This window comes from Nelumbo lutea, chromosome 5 (genome assembly GCF_056320005.1).
Source record: "Nelumbo lutea isolate HS-2025 chromosome 5, American lotus-T2T, whole genome shotgun sequence".
NCBI classification, from domain to species: domain Eukaryota; kingdom Viridiplantae; phylum Streptophyta; class Magnoliopsida; order Proteales; family Nelumbonaceae; genus Nelumbo; species Nelumbo lutea.
The window spans coordinates 36727171-36754031 of NC_142688.1; the positions used below are offsets into that span (position 1 = coordinate 36727171).

Below are 26861 nucleotides of genomic sequence, written 5' to 3' on the forward strand. Positions count from 1 at the left end.
GTCCCTGATTTGGTCTTTAAATGCCTTTGGCCCAGATTGCCCTGGGATTCCAACATTACCCCATCCTGCCTCTCTCCGAGGCTACCCAATCCAGCATCATCTGCTGTCTATTACGAGACCGGATCTGCTTCTCACATAGGGCGCCTCACCGACCTGACATGCACATCCTATCATGTATTGAGAGCATCTCCCGTATTTATAAGTTATTATTGATGGGAGATGTTCCCAATGCACAGTGGATGTGCCTGTAAGGCGCCCATGTGTGAGGAACAGATCTCGTTCCATCTAGTATAACCAGCACTGAAGCCCACCCCGAGTACAGAATCCATGGCAACACCTTAAAACTTTTCTTCCATACATATTGAACGTGCCATCCTCACCATGATGGGATCAATTATAACATGGACGTTTTGTTTTCCTCTGAAACCACACATTTCAAATCACTGCAGCCATGGTACTGTTGTACGGTGCTAAAAATCAATACAATATTTTCTTGGTGAAGAAAAACAGTAGTGAAAACGCTCACCATAGAATTCTTCTTCTTACAGAGTTTATTATGTAAATAAACAAACTACACTAATATAGAAAAAATAAGGAAAAAAAAAACATAGAGAAGACAGAGCATGTGCTCTTGAACTGAGTTATCTTCAAGCCTTGGCTTCCACTTAGCTAATCTCCCACTTGAGTAAGCAAGTATACTGAGATTCATTTCAGGTGCCAGCAGGTGCAGTTACTTAGATCCACATTCATCCAATGTGCTACTTGATATTTGCAAAAATAGCAGTTCGGCTACATACCCCTATGTCATCTGAACATGCTTTTTAGAACGACAAATACACTCTGGATATGGATTTTCATAGAAAGACTCTTCAGTTCTAAACCGACCTCGGCCTTTAATCCCTGGCATGGCACCCTGCCTTTTCCTTGGAGCTCCTTGCCTGTAAATTCCAGCTCATGAATAGTTATTTTAATAATCTTAGCTTTGTTGTTTTCCATTCAAACTATCTGGAATCTCCAACTCCAGTGGCACAGACTAGTTAAGTTTAAGTAAAAGGGATTTCTTTTCTTTTTTTTTTTTTTGATGGTTATTACTTTTTTCTATTCATAACCACAAAAAGAAAAGAGTAGAAGGGCTAACACAGACAAAAGAGGATCACCTGTTTTTGTGCATCTCTCTTACAATATAAGATAATGATGATCCTTCTTCTGACTCTCCCCTTTCAATCTTATCAAACACTTGAACAAGTCCTCCCCTGCAGACAAATTTAAACACAGCAGTTGAAGAAAAAATTAAAACTAGGAAAATCGTTTTACATACAACAAAAAAAATGAAAACATCTAGATGTTTCCAATCTCCAAACACAAGAAGCTAATGCACAAAAGAAGTTTCATGTGAACAATAAATCTTCTACCAATACCAGTCTTTCTAGCTCTTACATGGGACTACAAATAGTAGTTGGTGAACATCTAGATATTTCCAAACACAAACAGCCAATGCAATAAATAAGTTTCATTAGCAATAGAGTTCTAGAAAAAATGAAAGGGCCTTTTGCAGTGATACAACCACATATAGGTATTGTTATTCATAAGTAGCAATAAATCTACAAATGCAGTTTTTCTTGCTCTAACCTACATGGGACTTTATTTTTTATGTTTCTCTTTAGCATTTCCTTAATTTATTTAAAAAACTAGTTTCAGAATATTTATATATGCCTGATTGGATTCATCCAATTGGTTATAGTTATCGATGTACCTATCCGGGGTGATTGTCTTCCGATGGCCTAAGAATCTCCGGTGCCCCTCAACTGCTCTTGCCATGTTACCTGAATAAGATGGAATGAATACATCACTTTCTATAGAGATGATGTAATCCAGTGCCGCTGTCTGAGATGCATGATTGGCAAACACTTTCAATTCTTCTGTAGTCGCCACCATCTCCTGTCATCAATAAATAAGGTCGTTTGCAATTGAACCAAGGTGATGGATTGGATAGTACTAAATTGTTTGCAATGAAGTTGATGGAGACTAATGCTCCTTGTTAGACCTTGAAAACCAAGTTGGGGAAGCGGGATCTTAGTTCTGAAAGGCGAGCACTACCACCATATATTTCACCAGCTGCAATGTAAATTAAAGTTGATGGAGGGTAACCAAGAGCCCGAAGAAAAATCCCAACCTCCTTTGGAGTTAGTGGACAAAAACCTCCTATCCTCTGCTCTGTAGAGTTTATCTTCTTCATTTTCCAGTGATTTGTATTCTCCCTGAAAAAACACAAAAGAGAAGTTCCATTTAATCCATCATCAAGCCTATAAACGATATATGAAAATGGGGACATTGAATAAAACATGTAATTCCAAAGACCATACACTGAAGATCATTTTGTTAGGAGCAAACCAATTATTATGGTATAGCCGAAGGTGCAGATCTAATTTTATTAAGTTCAGTCAAAACTAAATAGGAGAATAACAATAGATAGAATGATAAGAATATCTTATGTAGTTTTATATATCTTGGATATGTAGTTACAGACTTCTACGAAGATAAACCCAAAATGTGCAGAGACGAAAAAAAAAAAAACCATCTTATTCAGACTTAGAAGGTATGTAGACACGACAGCACGCATCAACCCAACCACATAGAAGATTGCTTCAACTGTGTTAAGGTGTTGTTTTATTTTAAAGTAAGCTCATTAAATAATTATTAGCTTCTAAAATATACCAATATGGAGAAGATATTTTTTATACCAATAGTGGAGGGAAAGTGCTTTTATCATTTGATGCTTTAGCACCTGTTTGATTCTTACATGCCACTAATCCTAGAGAATTTAGTAAACTCTTGCAAAGACCGTGATCAGATGCTGAGGCTCAAGAACAAGTAAAACAACTGAACACATGTTTCCTGAACAAGAAACATTGTTTCAACTTCTTCGTACATTCAAAAAGCATGGAGGATGGCATCTTCTTGTCATATCACCTTGAAATGTTAATTGATTTATTATACTTTACTGGAAGAAAGATCTCACCTCATTACTCTTAGCTCCTCAGCTTCTGCATCAGTAAGACCATACGTGCAACCAGTAAAAGATAACATATCTTTCTCATATCGTAGATGGAGAGCAATGTATCGTCCTCCACGTGATCTCAACCGCTCCACCAGCTTCTGTGGTGTCACTGTCATGTATGTTCAGAACCTAATTTAACAGGTTTCCCCATAGGACAGGTCTTTTAAATGCATCTATACCCAAAGAAGAATCAAATGGAGATTTTATAAGAGGTTCCTGGATGAAATATTATGGCATTTAAAGAAATACAAATGGGAGAAGCAAAAGTTCAGACCTTCCCCAGGTTCTCAATAGAAGGAGTGAAGCGGAGAGAATAATATAAAGCACGACATCTCAACTTCTGTATATCAAGAGGGAGGTCATTATTTGCAAGGCGGGAATCAGATTTTGCAACATGAATCACCTGGCGCACACACACACACACAAAGGACTTTAGAAGCTATCCTTCAAGATCACAAAGTTGGCATTATTAGCCAAGCCAAACCCAGCAGCTCATAACTGTTTCTTAAATATAGACAGTAACACAAGGGCATTAGACGTGCAAATTTGGGTACCCAAGTTGAAGAATTTCAACAGCATTGGGCCTGGACTTTTTTTTGGAGAAGGTAAAAAAAATATTGATGAAAGATGAAAATGTTACAACAACTTCCTGGAGCCCCACACACAGGAAGGAGACATATTACAGACTCCAAATAGACTGAGTACAGAGCAACTGAAACAGAATCTAAGATTTAAACTCAGGGTAACAAACATCCAATAAGCAAGTTTAGACACTGCATTCTGAATTGGGCCTGGACTTTGGGCCAGGTCCCTTGGAAAATTTAACAAATGCTAAACCCAAGCCTGTCCAAGTTGCACACCTAGAGGATATTGTAACTTGTAAGTAGTCAGTGAACTACCTGATAGTCCTTCCACAACTGTGTCATCTCTTCATAGTACTTAAGTCCCGACCAGGAAGTAAAATGCTTCCGGGCCCTAGGAACAGACTCCAATTCCTTCGGAAGCTCTTTGATTATTGTCACATCTCCTTGTAAGGATGTTATGAAATGTTCTTCATCAAATAGGTCTGAAAACATACTACATAAAGATCCAAGACAACGGAAAGTGTAAGTACAAACAACCACATGAAAAGTTATGGAGTTAAGCTCAAATGCCATAGACAAGAAAGAACCATCTAAACAAACCTTGAATCCTGCCAAAATGACCGTTTATCTAGTTGAGGAATTACTAATGTTGCATTCATTATGTGTGCCACAGCAACCATATCAGATATCTATAGAGTATTCAGAATAGGTGGTTACCAAGAGTCAGTACAAAATGTCAGAGAGCAAGAATAGTATTAGAGTTGGCAAAAAACACCAATCCAGTCTATTTAAAAGGTTGAGAACAGAAGAACCCGGGGAAAGAACATTAACATAAATTCATGGATTTCGAAAATGATTATTGAATTTCAGAATTTTCTACAATTGCAGAGAATGATAAGAATGGTTTCTTGTATTTTATTTTGATTTATGTATTTATTTTACCATTATTCTAGAAGTTACAATACTGAAGGTTGGATCTAATACCAGGCATGGGGTTGGCGCTTGAATCCCCCAAGACTTCAATACTTTCTGACTGTCAATTCTTGCAATAGCTCACAAAAACATCATGAAGTTTTCAGAAGATATTTGAGGTGAAAAGTTATGAATATCTAAGTTTCTTCTTTCTGTATTCAACTTTGTTCTTTTTCTTTTCCAACTTACCTGATACAAATAACAGAAAAAAAAAAAAGAAAGAAAAAATGGAAAAACAAAAATCCAAAACAGAAGTACAAAAACAAATAAAATACCATGAAAGTTTTCTGGATGAACAAGATCTCAGAAGTGGAAAAACATGAAACATATTAGAATAACTTCATAAAAAATGTGGCAAATGTTTGAACAATGAAATGCCCTATTTAGGCTGAGTTTGGAAGGAGTACAAATACGAATATTTAGAGTGCAAAACCTTGTATTTTGCATTATTTTGTATGTATTTACACTGTACATATTTGCATTTGTACTCCTTCCAAACTCAGCCTTAGCTGAAAATCTTCAAGTAGAAGCTCAAGGCATACAAAAATAAACGTTACACAGTGTTGCATGGACATGGACATTGGAATTGGAATCTCGCACTTATCCAGTAGTCTGACTCAGTGAACCATTTATGGACACATCTCACATAAATATTAAATATTACAAATATCATTCTTTAAAACCATAGAACTTATGAGTATAATAACTTAAATAGTTAAATTACAATTTACAATTAACAAATTAAAATCAAAGCCTTTGCCTATTTGCCACATAACCACACTAGTTGCTTTTCACTGTATTCCTAATTTAAATGATTATTGGAAAAGATCCAATAAATAATGGATCATAAGTTTGTGTACACTGTGTAAAGACAAATACTAGAGTTCCCTATTGGACAGATTAATAGTTGGACCACTGTAAAATAAAGGCACCTAAAATGAGGATTTGTAATTTTGGAGAGACAACATAATAGGCGTTTTGGTAAATCTGCCCGATTTTCACTGTAGTTGAGTTCAAAACATATTTTGGAGAGCCAGACACAAGTCACTTCACGAGTCCCATCAAAAGGTGGGGTGTGCATGCAACATAGATGCTGGGTATAAGTATATAGACAAAAATTAACCTTTCTAAAGCATCATCATCATCATCATCATCATCATCATCATAATAATAATAATAATAATAATAATAATTCTAGTCGGGGATGAAGATATAAGAATTTCTTTTTCTGTCAACTCTTTCCATCCTGCAATTATAGGAACTAAAAGTGATTCTTTTCCCAGGCAGTGGATATGGTCCCCAAGTATCAAATCCAAGTTCACCTGATTATATGGATATCAGTTCTTCCATAGATCATCTCATCTCCAAGCAGATATGAAGAAAGTATTTGCTCTTTCAGCCAATCACCCAGGAAGACAGTGACTTACATTCTTATTTATTATCAGTATTCAATGCATATTTATCACTACGCCAATTTGTTCGGTAGCATGGGGTAATCCAAGGAAATTTGTCTCCTCCGATCCTAGCTGTCCAGTGTAAAAGATGCCATAACGGCATAACCTATAGAATCGCTTCCCCTTTTTCAGTAGCTGAAGCATTTGGAGAGAGTTTAATGATGAATTTTGAATAAGTAATGTCACCCGGTGCTTAGAGGTATTACGAGGTGGGGTGCCTTGCTCATTTTTGGATATCTATCTCAGTTGATCTTAAAGGGATGAAGACCCAACACTGCCATAAAACTTGTGACAATATCGCTTTGGACTCCAACTCCAGTGTATAGCTTGTACACCTCTTTCCACATATCACTATTGAAGGCCATGTATTGGTGAGGTGTTCAGAGATGAGGAGGGTCAAATCCTAGCTCTCTACTCAGGACCAGAAAGGTAGGGGGACTCCCTTAGAGCAGAAGTATTGACACTGATGGAAGGTATTCAAAGAGCAAAGGACTTGAACATTAGGAAGCTGATTGTTGAAGGAGATTCCAAACTGGTAGTGAGCTGGTTACAAGGAGAAGATTCAAAATTCTGGATCTATAGCAATGAAAAGAAGGTAGTTGACAAGATATAATGGAAACCTCCTTCAATTGGGTTAAACATTGCACTAAATCATTAGCTAATGCATTAGAAAAACAAGGGGTGGGGAGAGAATCTTTATTCTAGGCACTCTTGTAAGCGAAGGAAAGACGGAGGAGAGATAAGAGGTTTTCTCACTGACCGAATCTTCTTTCTCTTGTATTTTATCTTGTAACTTCTGATCTATTAATGAATTAAAATATTGCAGCTATTGATCACAAAAAAAATATTAATATAAGTTATATTCATATCAAAGAAAAAACTGTATGATAATGTTTGTAATAGTTGAGGTTCAAGAAAAATATTATTATGGACAGATAAGGTAACTGCTGAATAATGGGATCAACAGTTGATGCAAGTAAAAATAAAGTAACCACTTAAAAGTATCTGAAATGTATAGGGGTCACTAACTTACACCAGTGCGCATTTGGTTCAATCCTCCATTGCTTCTCACTGTTATATAGTGGTCCCATCCTTGGGGAGCTGAGAAGTGTTAAGCAAATTCATCATCAGAACAAAGAAACACTATTCCACAATGAAGAAGCAATTCAAAGTAAAAAATATTTAGTGGCACTAAAGTAATTCTAAGGTTACAGGGCTCCCTACAAAGATATCTAATATTGCAGTTGTACTAGTGTCAGAGAAGAAAGAGACCGCATATCAGTCCTGAAGAGCTATGATTCAAGATAGACCTTTATATCTTGGAGTTGGGTTGACACATGGATGGAAACCATAACTGGAAGGAGTGCCCCACAATTGCTCCTCTGGCACCTGCAAGACAAAATGACAGAAAAAAATAAGAAGACTACCTATACACCCAATAATTTACTAATGCACAACTTCTATAGGAAGAAGGATCCTCAATGAGCTTTAGTTAAATGGATGAAAACAAAAAAAATTGAAACATTGAAGCAAAAAAATATTGAAAATGAAAAAAGAAATCCTAAATGCATCCAATTGTATTCATTCATTCAAATTATATGAGAACTCATAAACCACACAAATAACATACTCACCAATTCAAAGTTATCCAAGCTTCATATAACCCATATAAGCAAATATCACCAAGGACAATCTACAAAAATTTGGAGCCAGCTATCCTGTATTTAATAGGCGTATGTATTCATACAAGACTAAGTTTAAAACTTATTTTGGTCGATAGCTTTCCCATCTTAATCATTGGCTTTGATATCTTCCTACTCAAGCAACTGCCCACATGTTTTATTTCTTTAACCTTCTCAAAACAATAGTTCTGACATCTTCCAAGGCTTGCCCAGGGAATAAAACACTGAATTCTGATTTCAAACTGATATGACTTGATCACCATGCTCTATATGATTTTCTATTCAAAACCATTTGTCTTTCAAAGGTAAAAACATGTTTACTTCACCTGTAAGAAGCTACAAGGGAAAAACCAAGGTCTGCAAATTGCGTTATATTTTATCTTGAACTATATTCTAGATAAAACCAAATATTATACCGACCATCTAAATTCATCTACCATATCCATGACAAGCATTTTCTCCTCAATCTCCCATACTGAATCTGTAACTGGAAGAAACCTATTCAATAACAATGGGCAATTGATTCATATTACCGAGGTTTTTTCCAGGTTGAAAGATGGCCTCATTGGAGCAGGTCTGAGTAGAAAGTTTAAGAGAATGTATAGCAGAAAAAGATTGAAAGTCAAGAATTGTGTGGATAGAGTGGATTTTGGAAAGACAACCACAACCACAATTCTTGACTTTCAAGAAGGAACTGCCAGAAAAGGTAACAGAAATGCAGCTCATGGCTCAAGCAGCAAAGGACTGTAGAATGATTTGCAACATGCACAAGAATGACTAGGAGAAGAAAATTATTGTTACCTTAACAGCCCCACCGAAGGACAGGAAGAGAATTGCTGAAGAGTTAGTAAAGAAGCTGAAGTTGAATAGTATTTAACCCCCTTTGAAAAGTGTAAGGCCCTTCTAGAGTTAGTAGAAGAGAAAATGGAACTCCAGGCTATGTGTTGTCAATTGAAGTCAGCCTCTGTGACTGTTTCAAAATGGACTCCTCATCCTCTCCAGAGAATTTCTCTGCAACCTCTCAATTTTCTTTGCAATTTTAGATGGCATAGGAAACAGGAACATGAAGTAGGTAGGGAAGTTGGCAAGTGTACTTCTGATAAGGGTCACTCTCCCTCCTATAAACAAATATTTTGCCTTCCAAGAGGCCAACTTTTTTCCTACTCTCTCAATGACTGGATCCCATATAGCAGAAGAATAACACTTGGCACCCAAGGGATGGCCTAGGTACTTCCCCGGAAGATAGTCCACCTGGCAAGCCATCAATCTTACATAGGATTCCAGATTTGGTACGGGGCCCACTGGAATGATTTTGCTTTTATGAAGAATTAGTATTAGGTTGGGATGGTTAGAGGCTTTTCAATTTTCATGGTTGCATCTAACAAAAGAAAAGATCTACCAACAAAAAAAGAGCAGAAAAGAAATGTGGGCATTGCCCTATTTATCCTTTATTTATTGTTCTATCTTATTCTATGAGGAAGATTGAAGAACTTTGTTTCTGCAGTTCATTGAGATGAATTTGGATATGGGTATGTAGGTAACATGCTTGAACAAAGGGAAGCTAGTATAGCGGCCTTGGTTTTGGTTTTGGCTGTGACTCTTCTGGTTAGTTGCATTGTGTTTAGAAAGTGGAATAAATGCGGAAGGAGAGGGCAAGTCTGCTTGCTCAGTTCACAGCTGAAGAAGCTCTCAGTGCAAGAAAATGGCTACTACCAGTGTTATCCCTCTTATACCATCTTAAAAGACTAGGCCTCATGAGTTACCAGCTCTGACCCACTGCTCTGGATGCAAGTCATTTGGATATTGGAAAGAGTGCTGGGATATATATGTGGATAATGTCTATTTACATATTTTTCCAATGATAAGTGTTAGCGTAGGGGTATTTCTGTCTTTATACCTTGATTGATGTTGCTGATCTGTAATGTTGTGTTGAAATATGTGCTCTTAACTTAAGTAAGGGCACATAGGTCTTTTCAGTTATGTTTTAATAATAATATAAATACTTACTGGCCGAATGGGAGAAATCATGTTGACTCTTTCAGTTCGAACCAGAATTCTCTCTTCTCTCTCTCTCTTTCTCTCTTTCTCTATCACTCTTTCTTCTTCTACATAACTGAACTCAGTCAGGCCGAACTCTAAGGCAGACCTGAATTCTAACATGGTATCAGAGCAGGTTAAATCTGCCTAGATTTCTGCTTGCCTAGGGTTCATTCTCTGCACACCCTATCTAGGGTTTTCCTTTTTTTTTTCTGGTTTCGATTGGAGATAAGGGAAAGGGCTGAAAAGGAGTGATCGCCCTCTTCCCTTGGGGGTCTCTATGCCTCCAATCAGGTCATATGTGGTCAGTTGTTGTGATTTCTGAGATCGCCCTCGCCTAGTAGAGGAAGAATAGAGGGCTGAATTGTGTGTGGCTGTTGTGTGTGAAGCGGCTGTTGTGTGTGGACTGCTCTCCTGCTCGCATGGGTGTAACTTCAGCGATAAAGTAAGAGATTTCAGTTCTTGATATCAGTTATGGATTAAATTGGAGGTGTGTTTCAGATCATTTGCTAGTGTTTCGGCCAGTAAGTGCTAGGGTTTATGCTGGTTTCTTTGTGCATGTTGAAGGAAGAGATATGATCATATAGTGGTGAGATTTCAGGTAGTTGTAGGAGCAGGGTTTGTGGTGTAAATAGCACACATTCCAGCAACAATTAGTGCTGCAATCAGTGTGACAGGTGTGACCTAGTGGTGTGTAGTGTGCAGATCTCAGTGATAATAGAATTCAGCAAATGTGCAGAATTGGTGATAACATAATGGGAGACAGTAATGATTATAAACCTAGTGTGATGGTGCCTATAGACTACCTGAATGTTTAGATGACCTCCATTAAGTTAAATGGAGAGAATTATGCGCCTTGGGCTAAATCCGTTGAAGTTTTTCTAAAGGCAAAGAAGAAGGTAAAACATATCCGAGAGGAGAAACCCTCCTCTGACTCTCACGAGTATGAAGATTGGGAGCAAGAGGACGCTCAGATCATCACATGGTTGTGGAACAGTGTGGAACCTAGGATTAGTGTGAACTTCATGTTCCTTGATACTGCCAAAGACGTGTGGGACCATGCGAAAAAATTGTATTCGAGGCAGGACAATACAACCAGAGTTTATCAGCTTTATCAAGAGTACTTTAGTCTGCAACAGGGCAATCAGAGTCTTGAGGAGTACTATGCCAACATGAGGAACATACGTAATGAGTTGAATGTCTATCATCCTCTCGCTTCTGATGTCAAGATTCAGCAACAACAGAGAGAGCAGTTTGATGTGACTAGATTTTTGGTGGGACTAAAGTCTGAATATGAACCAGTACGGGCTCAGATATTAGGGGGATCAGCTCTTCCGTCCCTAGAAGAGGTATTTGCTCGACTTCGGAGGATTTCTATCGGATCTATTGAGAACTCTAATATCTCAGATAGACCGGCCTTTGCTCATCGAGAGGTCGTGGTGGTAGAGGTGGAGCTCGGGGAGCTCAGTCTGGCCGTGGTGTTGGTAGTGGTTCTGCATATGGCCGAAGTGGCAATGGTGGGTCTACTTATAATCGTGGTGGTGGTCGTATTGGGAGTAGAGATTCAGGGGGAGCCCGTGGTAGAGGACGAAGCTCAGGCCCGAGGAAGTGCACTCATTGTGGTATGGATGGACATACCATCAACTATTGTTATGATTTACATGGTCCTCCCTCAACCTGGGCCAATCATGCCGCGACCGGTGACTCAACTTCCAACTTTAAACAGGAGAATCATTCATCTGACCAGTTGCCTCCTACATCCACAGATGGTCCCATGAAGGAGATGGTGAGTGTTCCCCGTGATGAATATGAGAGGTTTATCCAATCACAGCAGAACACGACAACTTTTGCTCACTCAGGTATGGCTTGTCTGGCATCTACACCCAATCCCTGGATCATTGACTCTGGAGCCTCCGATCACATGACTGGAACTCCAGGTGTGTTTTCCTCCTTATCTCATTGCTCAACATCACAATCTGTCACCCTTGCTAATGGTTCCACATCCTCAATTTGTGGTGTTGGTAATGTTGACCTAGATCCTGTATCCCTCTCATCAGTTCTGTATGTTCCTAAATTGCCTTTTAACCTTATGTCTGTTAGTAAGCTGACCAAATCACTTAACTGCTCCATTACCTTTTATCCTTCTATGTGTGTCTTTCAGGATCTCAAGACGGGGATGAAGATTGGTGGAGGGCATGAAGCAGGTGAACTGTATTATCTTGACGGTGGTGGTGGTAGAACATCAACAGCTCTCCAGTCATCTCTTTCTCCTCTCCAGTGGCACTGCCGATTTGGTCATCCGTCGCTCAAAGTCTTGAAGTCCTTGGTTCCGTCCTTGAGTCAACTTTCTGTTTTGGATTGTGAGTCGTGTCAGTTTGGGAAACACCATCGTGTTCCCTTTAGTTCTAGGGTTGATAACTGTGTGTCGAGTCCTTTTTCTTTAGTTCATTCAGATGTTTTGGGTCCTTATAAAGTAATGTCATATAATGGATACAGATATTTTGTCATTTTTGTGGATGATTTTTCAAGGATGACGTGGCTCTATTTAATGAAAGAAAGAAGTGAATTGTTTACCATTTTCCAAAAATTTTATGCTGAAATTCGTAACCAATTTGGTATCCACATCAAAGTTTTTCGTTCTGATAATGGCCGCGAATATTTATCCTCATCATTTTAGGAATACTTGGACCAACACGGCATAATACATCAGACCTCGTGTACCTACACCCCACAACAAAACGGGGTGGCTGAGAGAAAGAATCGCCATCTCCTTGAAACAGCAAGATCCCTAATGCATCACATGCATGTTCCCAAACCTTTTTGGAGTGATGCAGTGCTTACCTCTTGTTTTCTGATTAATCGGATGCCCATGTTCATCCTTGATGGTCAATCTCCGTTTCAGGTCTTGTTTCCCTCTTTGTCTTCGTTCCCTCTTATGCCGAGAGTTTTTGGGTGTGTCTGTTTTGTCCATCATTTGGGTCCTGGGAACGACAAGTTTGATGCCCGTTCTCTCAAGTGCATCTTCCTTAGCTATTCTCAGACCCAGAAAGAGTATAGGTGTTACCATCCTGGTTCTCGACGATCCTTTGTGTGTGCTGATGTCAGTTTCTTTGAGTCTACTCCGTTCTTTTTGGGGTCTGGTGATGCTTCTTCCTCCACATCACCTCCTCCCCTTCCACTTCCCATTGTCGATCCTCAGTTTGTTCCAGTTGTGACCAAATCCTTGCCTCCGGTGCCACCACCTGTTGAACGTCCACCTATCCGTCATGTGTATACACATCGCCCACGTGCACCGACTACTACTCCTCTGGCTACATCTCCGTCGACGGATCCGGCACCAGAACCCCACTTGGCATCTGAGATTGATCTACCCATTGCTTTGCGGAAAGGTAAACGTACTTGCACCCTTCATCCCATTTCTAATTATGTTTCTCTTACTCACCTTTCCGCTTCCCATCGCCAGTTTGTTACCTTGTTATCATCAGTTATTGTTCCTAAAGATGTCCAGGAAGCCCTTGCCTCTCCAGGGTGGTGCCGTGCCATGGAAGAAGAACCCTCAGCCCTTCATCACAATCATACTTGGGACCTCGCTGTTCTTCCTCCTGGGAAGCAAGCTGTTGGTTGTAAGTGGGCTTATACGGTTAAGTACCTCCTGATGGTAGTGTTGAACGCCTGAAAGCGCGATTAGTTGCAAAAGGGTACTCCCAAACCTATGACATTGACTACACAGAGACCTTCTCACCGGTTGCTAAGATAGGGTCAGTTCGTGTTGTGATCTCTCTTGCAGCCATGTATGAGTGGCTACTATATCAGCTTGATATCAAGAATGCCTTTTTGCATGGTGACTTACTCGAGGAGGTCTACATGGAGCAACCTCCAGGGTTTGTTGCTCAAGGGGAGGATGGTAAGGTGTGCAAACTAAGGAAGGCTATATATGGGCTTAAACAGTCTCCTCGAGCATGGTTTGGTAGGTTCAGTGAGGTGGTGAAGAAGTTTGGCATGAAACAATGCAAGATTGACCATTCTGTATTTAGTCATGACCCTCCGGGAGGAAAAATACTGTTGGTGGTGTATGTAGATGATATTGTTATTACTAGGAATGTTAACATTGGTATTGATAGGCTGAAGACTTATCTGCAGGATCACTTTCAGACAAAGGATCTGGGTAAACTAAAAGACTTCTTGGGGATAGAGGTAGCGAGATCCAAGTATGGGATTAACCTGTGCCAGAGGAAGTATGTGCTTGATTTGCCGGAAGAAACAGGCTTGTTGGGTGCCAAACCAGCTGAAACACCCATGGACACAAATACCAAGCTAAGCAGTGATATGGGTGAAGTGTTTGAAGACCCTGGCAGATACCGACGACTTGTGGGCAAATTGAACTACCTAACCATTACCAGACCAGACATCTCATTTGCAGTTAGTGTGGTACGCCAGTTCATGCAAAAACCTCTGACTCCTCACTGGAATGCGGTTCTGAGAATTGTGAAGTATCTAAAAGGGGCCCTGGGTCGCGGTTTGATATACAAGAGTGGGGGAAAACTTGAAATAGAAGGGTATTCTGATGCTGATTGGGCCGGTTCTATGTCTGATAGGCGGTCTACTACAGGCTATTGCACGTTTCTGGGAGGTAACCTGGTGACATGGAAAAGTAAGAAGCAAACGGTTGTGGCAAGAAGCAGTGCAGAGGCAGAATATAGGGCTATGGCGCATACCGCTTGTGAATTAGTGTGGCTAAGGAACCTTCTACAGGAAGTAGGGTACAACATTAAAACTCCAATGAAGCTCTATTGTGATAATCAGGCTACAACTCATATCTCCTCTAATCCAGTGTTTCATGAAAGAACCAAGCACATTGAGGTTGACTGTCACTTTGTGAGGGAGAAGGTGCTGAATGGAGAGCTAGACATTACACATGTTAATACAGGAAATCAGTGGGCTGACTTATTTACAAAAGGCTTGAGTCGGGGAAGAGTGGACTACATATGTAACAAGCTGGGAGTATATGATATATACTCACCAGCTTGAGGGGGAGTGTTAGCGTAGAGGTATTTCAGTCTTTATACCTTGATTGATGTTGCTGATCTGTAATGTTGTGTTGAAATATGTGCTCTTAACTTAAGTAAGGGCACATAGGTCTTTTCAGTTATGTTTTAATAATAATATAAATACTTACTGGCCGAATGGGAGAAGTCATGTTGACTCTTTCAGTTCAAACCAGAATTTTCTCCTCTCTTTCTCTCTTTCTCTCTTTCTCTATCACTCTTTCTTCTTCTACATAACTGAACTCAGTCAGGCCGAACTCTAAGGCAGACCTGAATTCTAACAATAAGTTTAACTCCAATTGCATCTTTAATGTATGTGATCCGAACTGGGCGTACTTAGGCAATAAGAAAATCCAGACAAAGTTGGCTTCTTAATGATACTTATTCTTGAAAGAATTTCAGTGAGGTGGGATCCCTTCATCATTTATGTCATTAATCTAATTCATGAAGGATATCTTATTTTGAGGAAAAAGGATAACTATTATGTTATGGGCCTGCACGTAGGATCTCATCATGGGTCGGTCCACCGGGAGAGACTCCTGTCTTCCCTTGCCCTTGCCCTTGCGTACAGACCCTACTGTGGCAATCGCATGGGTGATTTGTCCAAGAGATCACCCAAACTCTCCTAACACCTTTCTTGGTTGAAAACTGAATGCCTTTACTTCAATTTGTAGCTCCTTAAATAGGAGATTACAGAAGGAAACTCCTTGTTGGATTCGACTAGGCTAGGATAATCCAACTTAAACTCAAACTCCTAATTACCTACTCCTAATGGTAACACAACTCTTACTTTAAGATAAGATAAGGATAAGGGATGAGGAATGTAGTTGGCGGCGAGTTGGCGAGCAGAGCTGATGTGGTAAGATAAGTGTGGACCCACCCTGATGAGCTGTCGTGTGGGTCCCGCCCTACTGCTGCTGTCGGGCGATGCGTGCTGCTGTACGGCCTGCTGTGCATGTCCCTGCCTATGATTGCGCCGCAGTATGCTGTCGGGCAGTGTGTCCATAACATCACACCCCTCCTGGACTACAAGCTTGTCCTCAAGCTCGAGTTCGGGGTAGGCGCTGTGAAGATCAGTCCAGGGAATCCAGGTGGCCTCAGTTGATGGTAGTCCGTCCCATTCCAATAGAACCTCAAAGGTACCCTGATTGATGGGTGATCGTACAAGAGCAAGAGGTTGGAGGATGGGTCTGTCGTCCTTTAGAAGTGGTAGGGGAGGCACTTGGTCCGGGAGTGTCCCTGTAAAAGGCTTCAGGAGGGACACATGGAAGATGTCATGGATTCTGCTGTGCTCCGGTAGCTTGAGTTGATAGACAACCTTCCTGATCTGCCTGAGAACCTTGAAGGGCCCCGTAAAATTTTGGGGCTAGCTTGGGGGGGCCTCGACGCCTGAGGGAGAGCTGCTGGTAGTGTTGGAGCTTCAACCAAACGAATTGTCTGGCTCGAAGGTAACTTCACGGTGGTGCTGATCGTAGGCGTGCTTCATGCGCGCTTGTGCCTGCTGTAGGCGCAAGGAGACTTCGGCCAGGAAGGCGTCGCGATCTTGGAGGTTGCGATCCACTTCTTCCAGCCGTGTTGAGCCTGGTTCGTAAGATAAGAGACGGGGAGGATCTCGGCCATATACCACCCGGAAGGGAGTCATGCCAAGGGAGGAGTGGTAGGACGTGTTATAACAGTATTTGGCCCACGAAAGGCACTCCACCCAGCGCCTGGGCTGGTCTCCCACAAGGCAGTGGAGGTACATCTCTATTGTCCGGTTCACCACCTCTGTTTGGCCGTCAGTCTGTGGATGGTAGGCGGAGGAGAAGGCTAGGTCTATTCCCTGCAGTCAGAAGAGCTCCTTCTAGAAGGCGCTAGTAAAGATCGGGTCCCTGTCACTTACAATGGATTAGGGTAGCCCATGCAATCGGAAGATGTGGCCGAAGAAGGCGTGGGCCACTGAAACCGCACAGTAGGGGTGAGATAAGGGGAGGAAGTGGGCATACTTTGACAAGCGGTCCACCACCACAAATATCATTGATTTCCCTCCCACCTTGGGAAAGCCTTCGATGAAGTTCATGGAAATATCTGCACAGATCTGAGTGGGGAGGGCGAGGGATTGGAGAAGGCCTGATGGGTGCAAGTTTTCCCACTTCTGCTGCTGGCACGTTGAACAGTTCTGGATGAAGTCCCGTACCGAAACCTTCATGCCTTGCCAGTGGAAATCTGCATGGATGCGGTGCAGTGTTTTCTAGATACCCTCATGTGTGGCGTTGTGTATGCTAAAGATAACGGAGGGAATTAAGGGGCAGTCGGTTGGAAGATAAATTCGACCCTTGTACAGTACCAACCCGTCCTGCATGCTCCAATTGGAGTTGGCCGTTCCCGCCTGTATTTTCTTGAGCAAATCATTCCATTCGGGTGACTGTGGCAGTCCATTCCGAATGTCTTCCAACAGGGAGGCTCGGGGCTGTGAGATTGCATGGATTAGCATGTCATCTTCTCAACGGGACAAGGCATCTGCGGCACGGTTCAAGGCCCCAGCCTTGTAGTCTACTCGGAAGTCGAATCCAAGGAGTTTGCTGACCCAATGCTGCTGTGGCAAGGTGGTTAGTCGTTGTTCCAGCAGATATTTGAGGTTGTAATGGTCTGTCTTGACTATGAAAGATCTTCCCCACAGGTACGGCCTCCAGTGCTGCATTGCCTTAGCTAGGCCAATAAGTTCACGTTCATAGGCGGGCAACTTAAGGTGGCGGTCGACCAGCTTGCGGCTGAAAAAGGCGATTGGGTGCCCTTGTTGTTGTAGTATCGCGCCTATGTCGGTGCCAGATGCGTCACACTCCACTGTGAACTCAAGATCAAAGTTTGACAACTATAGAACTGGTGTGGAGGAGAGGGCTTCTCTTAATTTTACAAAGGCTGCTTCAGTTGTACCGTCCCAAAGAAAGTCGTTTTTCTTGAGCAGACTTGTTAGCGGGGCTGCCAGCAGTCCGTAATTGTGAACAAACTTGCGGTAGTAGTCGGTCAGCCCTAAGAAACCACGGAGGGCCTTGGCGGATTGCGGTTTGGGCCATTCTTTGATGGTTTGAATCTTGGAGTCATCCACAGTGACCCCTTGACCGCTAATCACATGTCCTAAGTAAAGAACCCTGCATTCCCCAAAGGAGCATTTTGACCATTTGAGGAAGAGCTGATGTTGGTGCAGGAGTTCAAGAACAATTCGTAGATGCTGCACGTGCTCTACCCACGATTTGCTATAGACTAGGATGTCGTCGAAAAATACCAAGACAAATCTGCGGAGATGGAAGTGAAACACCTTGTTCATCAGGGCCTAGAATGTGGAGGGTGCGTTGCTAAGACCGAAGGACATGACCAGGAACTCAAAGTGGCCATGGTGTGTTCTGAAGGCCGTTTTCTCAATATCTTCTGGGATCATTCGGACCTGGAAGTATCCTGATCGAAGGTCTAGCTTGGAGAAGTAATGCGCTCCATGGAGTTCGTCTAACAGCTCATCTACGACTGGGATGGGAAACTTATCCTTGATCGTCCGACTGTTAAGCTCTCTGTAATCCACACAGAATCTCCAAGTCCCGTCTTGCTTGGGCACCAAAAGAACTGGGGAGGAGAAGGGGGAACGGTTGGGGCAAATGATCCCTTGCTGTAACATGTCTGCGCACTGCCTTTCTATTTCATTTTTCTGCCGATGGGGGTAGTGGTAGGGCCTGACAACAACGGGATCTGATTCGGTTATCAGAGGGATTCGATGGTCGCAAGCTCTAGGAGGGGGAAGCCCCTTGGGCTCCTTGACCATTGTAGAGAAGTCCGTAAGGAGCCTTTCCATATCTGTTGCGCGTGAGTCCCCACCTTGGAGTGTATGTAGTTGCGTCCTTGTTCTTATTCTGGCTCCCTGCCATGTGACTGGTTTGCCATCCAAGTGGAAGGTCATGGTCAGGGCGGCGAAGTCCCATAGGATTGGTCCAAGCGTGATCAGCCAATTGACACCTAGGACGATGTCAAATTCGTCCAAGGATAGTACAAATAAATCTGCTTGGAAGGACTCTGTTCCGACCTGAATTCTGGTGTCCTTGCAAATTCTGGGGCTATGAACTCTTTCCCCGTTTTCCACGACCACCTGTAATTGTGGCCTTCTTTCCATGGGCAGTTCTAACTTGCGGGCTGCCTGTTCACTGATGAAAATGTGGGTGCTACCCGAGTCTACCAGAATACGGACTGGCCGCTCTGCTATCAATGCCCTCAATTGCATGGTTTGGGAGGTCTTGACCCCCGTAATGGCATGGAGGGAGATTTCTGGTTCTGATGTAGCAGGTTCGTCCTCTTCCTCTTCTTGTTCTTCTACTAGGAGACAGAACAACTTCTTACACTTGTGGTCGGCGGAGTACAGATCATCGCAGTTGAAGCACTGCCCTCTTGCACACCGTTCTGCCATCTCGGCTCGGGTCAGCCGCCTAATGGGGGGTAAAGACCAGCTGCTTCCTATGCTTGACGCTGATCTAGAGGTGTTGCCTGCAGGCAGCCTTGGTTCTCTGCTGGTGATCGAAGAGGAAGTCACTCCTGATGTCTTCGAAGGCGTCCATGTTGATGTCGGTCGTCCTATATTGAAGCCCTCGTGGGAGATCTGCATCTTCCTTTCGAAGGCACGTGTGAGGTTCATAGCTGTGACTAGATTAGGGGGGTGCTGCATCTCGACGTCCACACTCTAGCGAGAAGGGTTTGGAACTGGCGTTGATAATCCGTCCCGGTTTGCTTGAGGTTGATTAGTTCGCCCAGCGGGTTACTTGTCAACAGGGGTCCAAACCGGAGGAGGCAATAGGATTTAAATTGTTCCCAACTAAGCCCAGGTTCTTCCTGCTCTAGACGGTAGAACCAGCGTTGTGCCTCTTCTGTGAGGTGGAAAGCGGCCAAACTGACCTTGTCTTTGTCATCGATGCGCTGGTTGCAGAAGAACTGTTCGCAGCAGTACAACCATCCCAGTGGGTCTCCAGTGCCATTGTAGGACAAAAATTCTAGCCGACTGTATTTGGGGATAACAGCGGCAGTCAGGATGGCCATTTGTTTTTCGCTGGACGTTTCTGCCCAGTCCGGCCTGCAGCTGTTGTTGGTGGCGGTTCCTTCTGAGTTCCTTTCCCTATTGGCTAAGAATGTCTCCAGCAAGCGTCGAAGCTCCCAGACATCATCCTTGACCTCACGAACCTCCATGCTGGTCTTTGCAAGTTTGTGTTCCAGTTCGTGGACCTTGGAAGACAGCGGCTCTTGTTCCCCCATGACGGTAGGCTCTAATACTAGAATGTTATGGGCCTGCGCGTAGGATCTCGTCACGAGTTGGTCCACCGGGAGAGACTCTTGTCTTCCCTTGCCCTTGCCCTTGCGTACAGACCCTACTGTGGCAATCGCGTGGGTGATTTGTCCAAGAGATCACCCGAACTCTCCTAACACCTTTCTTGGTTTAAAACTGAATGCCTTTACTTCAATTCGTAGCTCCTTAAATAGGAGATTACAGAAGGAAACTCCTTGTTGGATTCGGCTAGGCTAGGGTAATCCAACTTAAACTCGAACTCCTAATGGTAACATAGCTCTTACTTTAAGATAAGATAAGATAAGGATAAGGGATGAGGAATTGAGTAGTTGGCGGCGAGTTGGCGAGCAGAGCTGATGTGGTAAGATAATTGTGAACCCACCTTGATGAGCTGTCGTGTGGGTCCCGCCCTACTGCCGCTGCCAGGCGGCATGGGCGTCTCACAGTGCTTCTGCTGTGCGGTGCGTGCTACTGGGTGGCGTTGTCGGGCGATGCGTGCTGCTGTACGGCCTGCTGGGCGTGCCACTGCCTATGATTGCGCCGCAGTGTGCTGCCGAGCGGTGTGTTCATAACATCACACCCCTCCTGGACTTCGAGCTTGTCCTCAAGCTCGAGTTCGAGGTAGGCGTTGTGTCTGTAACACAACTCTTACTTAAGATAAGATAAGATAAGGATAAGGGATGAGGAATGGAGTAGCTGGTGGCGAGTTGGCAAGCAGAACTGATGTGGTAAGATAAGTGTGGACCCACCCTGATGAGCTGTCGTGTGGGTCCTGCCCTACTGCTGTTGCGGTGTGGTGCGTGCTGCTGCCGTGCGGTGTGTGTTGCTGCTGTGCGGTGCGTGCTGCGCGCTGCCGGGCAGTGTGTACTGCTGTGCTGCGCTACCGGGCGGTGTGTAATGTTGTGCGTGCTGCTGCCTATGACTGCGTCGCAGTGTGCTGCCGGGCGGTGTGTCCATAACATATTATCAATTGGGTAAAACTCCAATACAAGGTTAGGGCAAGCACCGCCGCTAGTTAAGAGGCTACAAACAACCGAAGATGGAGAGCTTTGTTTAGGCGACAAAAAGGAGAAGAGTATTTCGGCTGGAGAAGAAGAAGATCCTTATGGAGGAGATAACAAACAGAGGGAAGAAGAGTCTAAAAATAAGGGAAGACCGATGAGCAACGATCCTAATGGAATCAGAAGTGGTGGACCGGTTTAAAGGCTTTGTAGATGGTCTACTATTTGCAGAAAGAATACAAGGATGGGGAAATGAAACGACAAACAATGGGAAGAGGTTCACAGTAGAAAATAGAAGGAATAGAAATTGAGGATTTATTTTATTAACCGAGTTCTATGGCAAAGGGAGGACACAGATAGTATGCCTACCAAAGGAACAAGCTAAACAAGGGTGGAAGACGGCCACAGGTGCACTTGATGAGTTCAACCAGAAAAAATGGGAGCTCTTAAATACTAAAGAGCAAGCTCTGAGGGAAGAACAAAAATCGGTGGAGTAAGTGAGAGCTTAACTGGGAAAACAAGCCAGTTAAAACAAAATAACAAGACTACTCCCATAACAGTACTTTCAACAGATACTATTTCGAAAATATTGTGGGATGGAAGGAACGTGGACCCCATGAGAGGAAGGTCGTGAAAGTAAAAATAGAGGTTGAGAATTGGAAAGAAGTCTTACAAATCTTGATGGAGACGCTTCAGCCAAAAGAGAAAATTACCCTTATCCCCTTTAAAAAGAGTAGAGCAATTCTTGACGTGGCCGAACATCAAACTGAGAGCAGAATCCTAGAAACCAAACTTGGCCAGATTGTCAGGAACTGCCTAACTCAAGGACTTTTTCGAGGAAGCCCGCCTCCAGAACGAGAGAGAGAGAAAGAAGAAAGAGAGAGAAAGAGAGAGAGAGAGAGAGAGGTTGTATTCACAAAATCAATAATTCCTCTTCTGGCTTCCTTTCCTTATTTATACAATTCTGTTATATCAGCCTCTCCACTTGTCAGTTTGTTATTTAATTTGTTCTAGTGGTTGGTTGTCAATTACATTACTTAAAGGCTAACGTGGCCTTTTCTTGTACACTTGTATTCCCTTTATTTGTGTCTCAACAGTCCCTCCTCCCTTGAAAGCGACCTTGCCCTCAAGGTCAAGATGTGGAAATCTATTCTGTAAGTCCAAGTAAGGTTCCCAAGTTGCATCCTCAAGTGGGAGGCTTGACCATACCACCAATGCCTCTGGTTTGATGTGAATCCATTTGTGAACCCACCAAAAATCTGTTATCTAGGTGGACTCAGATTGAACTTGGCCATCTTCCGAGAATGATGGGAGGGTGGTGGTTGTTATTGTTCCTGTTTTTTGCCATTTCTTTAATAGAGATACATGGAATACAGGGTGCAATTTTGATGTTGTTGGAAGGTCAAGCCTGTATGCCATAGACCCAATGCATTCCACAATCCAAAATGGGCTGAAGTACCTTGTGCTCAGTTTGTTCCACTGTGGCCTGTTACTGAAACTTGCTTGTATGGTTGTAGTTTAAGGAAGACTTGCTCCCCAATCTGGTGTTGGACAGGCCTATGCTTTCTGTTGTAAGAGTTTGTCATCCATTGTTGGGCTCGATGGAGGTGGGATTTGAGATCTTGTAACACCCTATCTCGCTAGAGGAGTTGGTCTTCCACCATTCCGCCCAATGAAGCCACCTGAGCCACTAACGTGGCCTATCCCCTCCATAGCACCATAGATAGGTTTCCAAACTCCGGTTGACCACCTCAATTTGCCCATCTATTTGAGGGTGGTAGCTGGTAGATTTGAAGAGTTTCACACCTTGTAGTCGAAAAAGTTCTACCCAAAAATGACTCATAAAAATTGGGTCACGGTCTGAGACAATAGAGTTAGGGGTACCATGCAGTCGTACCACATCCTTAGTAAAAATCTCAACCACCATTGAAGCTATAAAGGGGTGGAAAAGAGGGAGAAAATGGCAATATTTGGTGAATCTATCAACCACTACGAGAATGTCAGACTTGCCATAGGAAAGGGGAAGCCCCATTATGAAGTCCATGGATATATTCGTCCACACTTGTGTAGGAATTGAGAGTGGTTGTAGCAGTCCTGCTGGAGACTGGGTATCCGCCTTATTTTTCTGGCAAATGACGCATTCGACTATGAATTTTTGGACTGAATTCCGCATGCCTTTCCAGTGGAATTGGGTGGCTAGTCTCTTGTAAGTGCGCAAAATCTCTGAGTGTCCTCCTGCTGGTGATGAGTGGAACACTTCCAGAAACTGCTGAATATGGGTTGAATCCTGTGGTATCACCATTCGACATTTATACAGCAGCAAATTATTCTCCACTGTGTACCCTGGGGGCTAGTAGGGTCCTCTTGGACCTGTGAACGCAGCTTGCTCAGTTGTGGGTGTCCTTCAGCTTCTTCCCTTAACTGACTCATGATGGAGCATGTTGGGCCTGTGAGAAGTAATAGAAATAGTTGTGGTTGGCATGACAGTGCATCCACCACCTTGTTAGTGTACCCTGCCTTGTATTTAATGACATAAAAGTAGCCGAGTAATTTGGCTATCCATCGTTGCTATTCCGGGGATAGTACGGATTGCTCCAATAGAAATTTTAGGCTATGGTGGTCAGTTTGTATGATGAACCTCCTCCTTAGAAGGTAGGGCCGCCACCTCTAAACTGCGAGAACAACTGCTATCAGTTCGCGATCGTATACTGACTTGGCCCATTTCTGTGTTGTCATTGCTTTGCTGAAAAAAGCTAGTGGCCTTTCTTCTTGCATGAGAACCGCACCTACTCCTTGGTTTAACGCATCACATTCAATGATGAAGTCCTTTGAGAAGTCTGGAAGTGCGAGCGTCGGTGGGGACGAGATAGTTGTTTTGAGAGTCTCAAAGGCCTGTTGGGCCTCCCTAGTCCAACAGAAACCATTCTTCTTAAGTAAACTTGTCAAGGGGGCAGCAATCAATCCATACCCTCTGATGAATCACCGGTAGTACCCTGTTAGACCCAAGAAGCCCCATTACTCCTTAACATTTTGAGGCCGGGGCCAATTTATCATGCTTGAGATCTTTTCCGGGTCTGCTGCTACAATGCCATTTTCAACTATGTGCCCTAAGTAGTGTACTTGCGTCTGTCCAAATGCGCACTTTGACTCCTTTGCAAAGAGTTTATGAGTCTTTAGTAGTTCCAAGGTGATTTGTAGATGTACTAGGTATTCATCCATGTAGCGCTATATACAAGTATATCATCAAAAAAAAAACGAGTATAAATTTGCACAAATGGAGCTGAAATATGTCATCCATAAGTGCTTGGAACATAGCTGGCGCATTGGTCAACCCGAATGGCATGACCAAAAACTAATAATGCCCCTCATGTGTACGAAAAGCAGTCTTGTGGATGTCACCCTCATGGACCCGAATTTGATGATATCCCAATCTCAGGTCTAGTTTAGAGAATATGGTGGCCCCGTCGAGTTCATCTAGTAGTTCATCGATTACCAGTATGGGAAATCGATCCTTCACATTAATGTTGTTCAGGGCCCTATAGTCTATGCAAAATCACCATGTCCCATTCTTCTTTTTCACAAGTAATACCGGCGAGGAGAATGGGCTTTGGTTGGGTTGTATAATTTTTCTATCAAGCAAATCTTGCACTTGTCTCTCAATCTCTAGTTTCTGATAATAGGGATAACGATAGGGCCTTATATTTGTGGGTGTCGTTCCGGGCAGCAATGGAATGCAATGATCATGGGCACATTTCAGTGGTAATTCCTTAGGCTCTTGGAAGATCACTAAAAACTTCTGAAGTAGCTGTTGTAATTGTATTAGGGCTTCTTCAAATCTGCTGGAGTTACTTTCTTGGGCTAGATCTACCTCGAACTCGTGTCGTTGTATCTTCATCTTTAATCCTGTGCACGTACTGTCGCACACCAGGTTGCTCCCATTAGCTACATGCACCCAGAATGTTATACATGGTTGGACCGGAAGCCCTAGTTGTCTGACCAATGTTTGTGTAATGAAATTGAAAGTGCTGCCACTGCCTATCAGAACCGATACATGGCGCCCTTGTACCAGTCCGGTTACTCTCATAGTTTGAGAGGAAGCAAGACTGGTCAAGGCTTGCAGGGATACTTCTGGGTATTCCTTTGTCCACTGCCCCCATTCTTGGTTGTCCGTTGGCTCTTCAATGTCTGTTGATTGCTCAACGTTTTCGGTTTCGGGTTGAAGGAAGAAAACTTGCAGGATCTTACAACGATGGTCCGAGCCGAATTTGTCTCCACATGCATAACAAAGGCCCTTTTCCGCCGGACTTGCATCTCAGCCCAGGTTAACCTCTTGGCTGAGTCGGGCCTTGAACCAGAGTTGGCGTCCTTGCCTGTGTATTGGAAGGAACACATACAACTCCTGTAATGAATTGAACATCTCTCAGAATACCACAATTATCAAGATTCTGGGGTTACCTTTAACCTCTGGCAAGAACACATCTTCCACAAAATAGCAGTGGTTTGTGGTGGTGTATTGGAAGGGTTTTGCATGCAAAATCTTCAAGCGGCAAAACTCAAAGTGGCAGGAGTAAGATCCGAAGAAATCCCAAGAAGAATGGACATCTTTGTTGGTGATTGTTGGAGAACGGTGTGGTTGGTGTCGGAAGTCAAAGCAAATCTCTGGAACAATTCGGAGGAAGATCTAGGCTTATAGAAATGAAATGAAGAAATTCAAATGGATAACTCAGGAGATGGATGTAACTATACAATGGATGGGGAGGGAGGGCAAATGCTTTTGCTGATTGTCTAGCTAAACAAGGAGTAACTAGGGATCAATTGTACTGGACCCACTTGTAACGTTATGATGTTTCTGTATTAATGAGTGAGGCTGCACCTCATATTGGAATGCTTGTAACAGACTCTTTATCATTTGCTTCTAATGAAATCAATTGAATTTTTATCCATCAAAAAATAATAAATACCTATCCAATAAAATAAATAGAAAAACTCATAGAGATAGAGAGGGGGGAGAGAGAACAGAATTCTAGAATCCAAATCAGTGTTGCACATATACAAATTGGAAATGAAGATCTCAAAATGCAAATTCCAAAATATAATGCATTCAAAACGATCGAATCATACACCATCCAGAACATTAGTGCAATGAGCTTCATCACTATGAAAAGCAGAAATAGACGAACCAAATTAGCAATCCAGATGAAACTAGAAGAACCCATTATAGAATACGATGCAAAAAAAAAAAAAAACACTTCTAATAAATAATTCCCAAAAAGACCAGTCTTTTAGATTGTACGGAGAAGGAAAAGGCAAATAAGGCAGGGTCAACAGTAGAAAAGCTATAAATGTGTACCTGTCGAGTTTGAGACTCCTCGGAGACGAAGGATTTTCTTTCATCGTCGGGTATATCTCTCGTAGAGAAAATGAAAATGAAGACGGAGAAAGCAAAGAGAACGAGGGTATAAGCAGTCACGGATAAAAGAGAGGGTTTAGGGAGAAATTTAGTTGTTGCAGAGCCTCTCAAATTGGAGGATCCACGGCCGTTTACCATCTCATCGGATCTCTGTCACTCTTCAACTTCACATGCTCTCTCGTATGCTCGTCCCCTCGCCTCATAGTAGGGCTCATAGGCCGTTTACCATCGCATCGGATCTGTCATTCTTCCGTTTCACATGCTCTCTCGTGGGAGAGTTCACATCAGCCCCCCATTAGGGGGCGCCCCACAACGTCCCACAGCA

General features: G+C 42.9%; 1 protein-coding gene across 2 annotated transcripts; it reads right to left on the reverse strand.

Annotated features, from left to right (window-relative positions):
* Window positions 1–408: 408 nt before the first annotated feature.
* LOC148851742 (O-fucosyltransferase family protein) lies at window positions 409–26850 on the reverse strand. Of its 2 annotated transcripts, XM_088946008.1 has the most exons (11): window positions 26477–26850; window positions 7379–7457; window positions 7102–7169; window positions 4243–4331; window positions 3958–4135; window positions 3333–3461; window positions 3020–3156; window positions 2045–2258; window positions 1754–1938; window positions 1158–1253; window positions 409–938 (listed from the first exon to the last, which is right to left on the reverse strand). In XM_088946008.1, the coding sequence occupies exons 1-11, from the start codon at window positions 26672–26674 to the stop codon at window positions 800–802; spliced, it is 1512 nt and encodes a 503-aa protein (XP_088802134.1). In that variant the 5' UTR covers window positions 26675–26850; the 3' UTR covers window positions 409–799. The 2 variants fall into 2 exon arrangements, with proteins under 2 accessions (XP_088802134.1, XP_088802136.1); XM_088946010.1 differs by lacking the exon at window positions 3333–3461.
* Between the last annotated feature and the right edge of the window lie 11 nt (window positions 26851–26861).

Bases quoted from the DNA above. Each gene is read 5' to 3' on its own strand.
- LOC148851742 (XM_088946008.1), bottom strand. From the start codon at position 26,674: ATGGTAAACGGCCGTGGATCCTCCAATTTGAGAGGCTCTGCAACAACT. The intron at 4,332-7,101 runs GTAAGTTAGTGA...AATACTCTATAG, and splicing joins TGAACCAAATGCGCACTGGT to ATATCTGATATGGTTGCTGT. The intron at 4,136-4,242 runs GTTTGTTTAGAT...ATCTTTATGTAG, and splicing joins TCATTTTGGCAGGATTCAAG to TATGTTTTCAGACCTATTTG.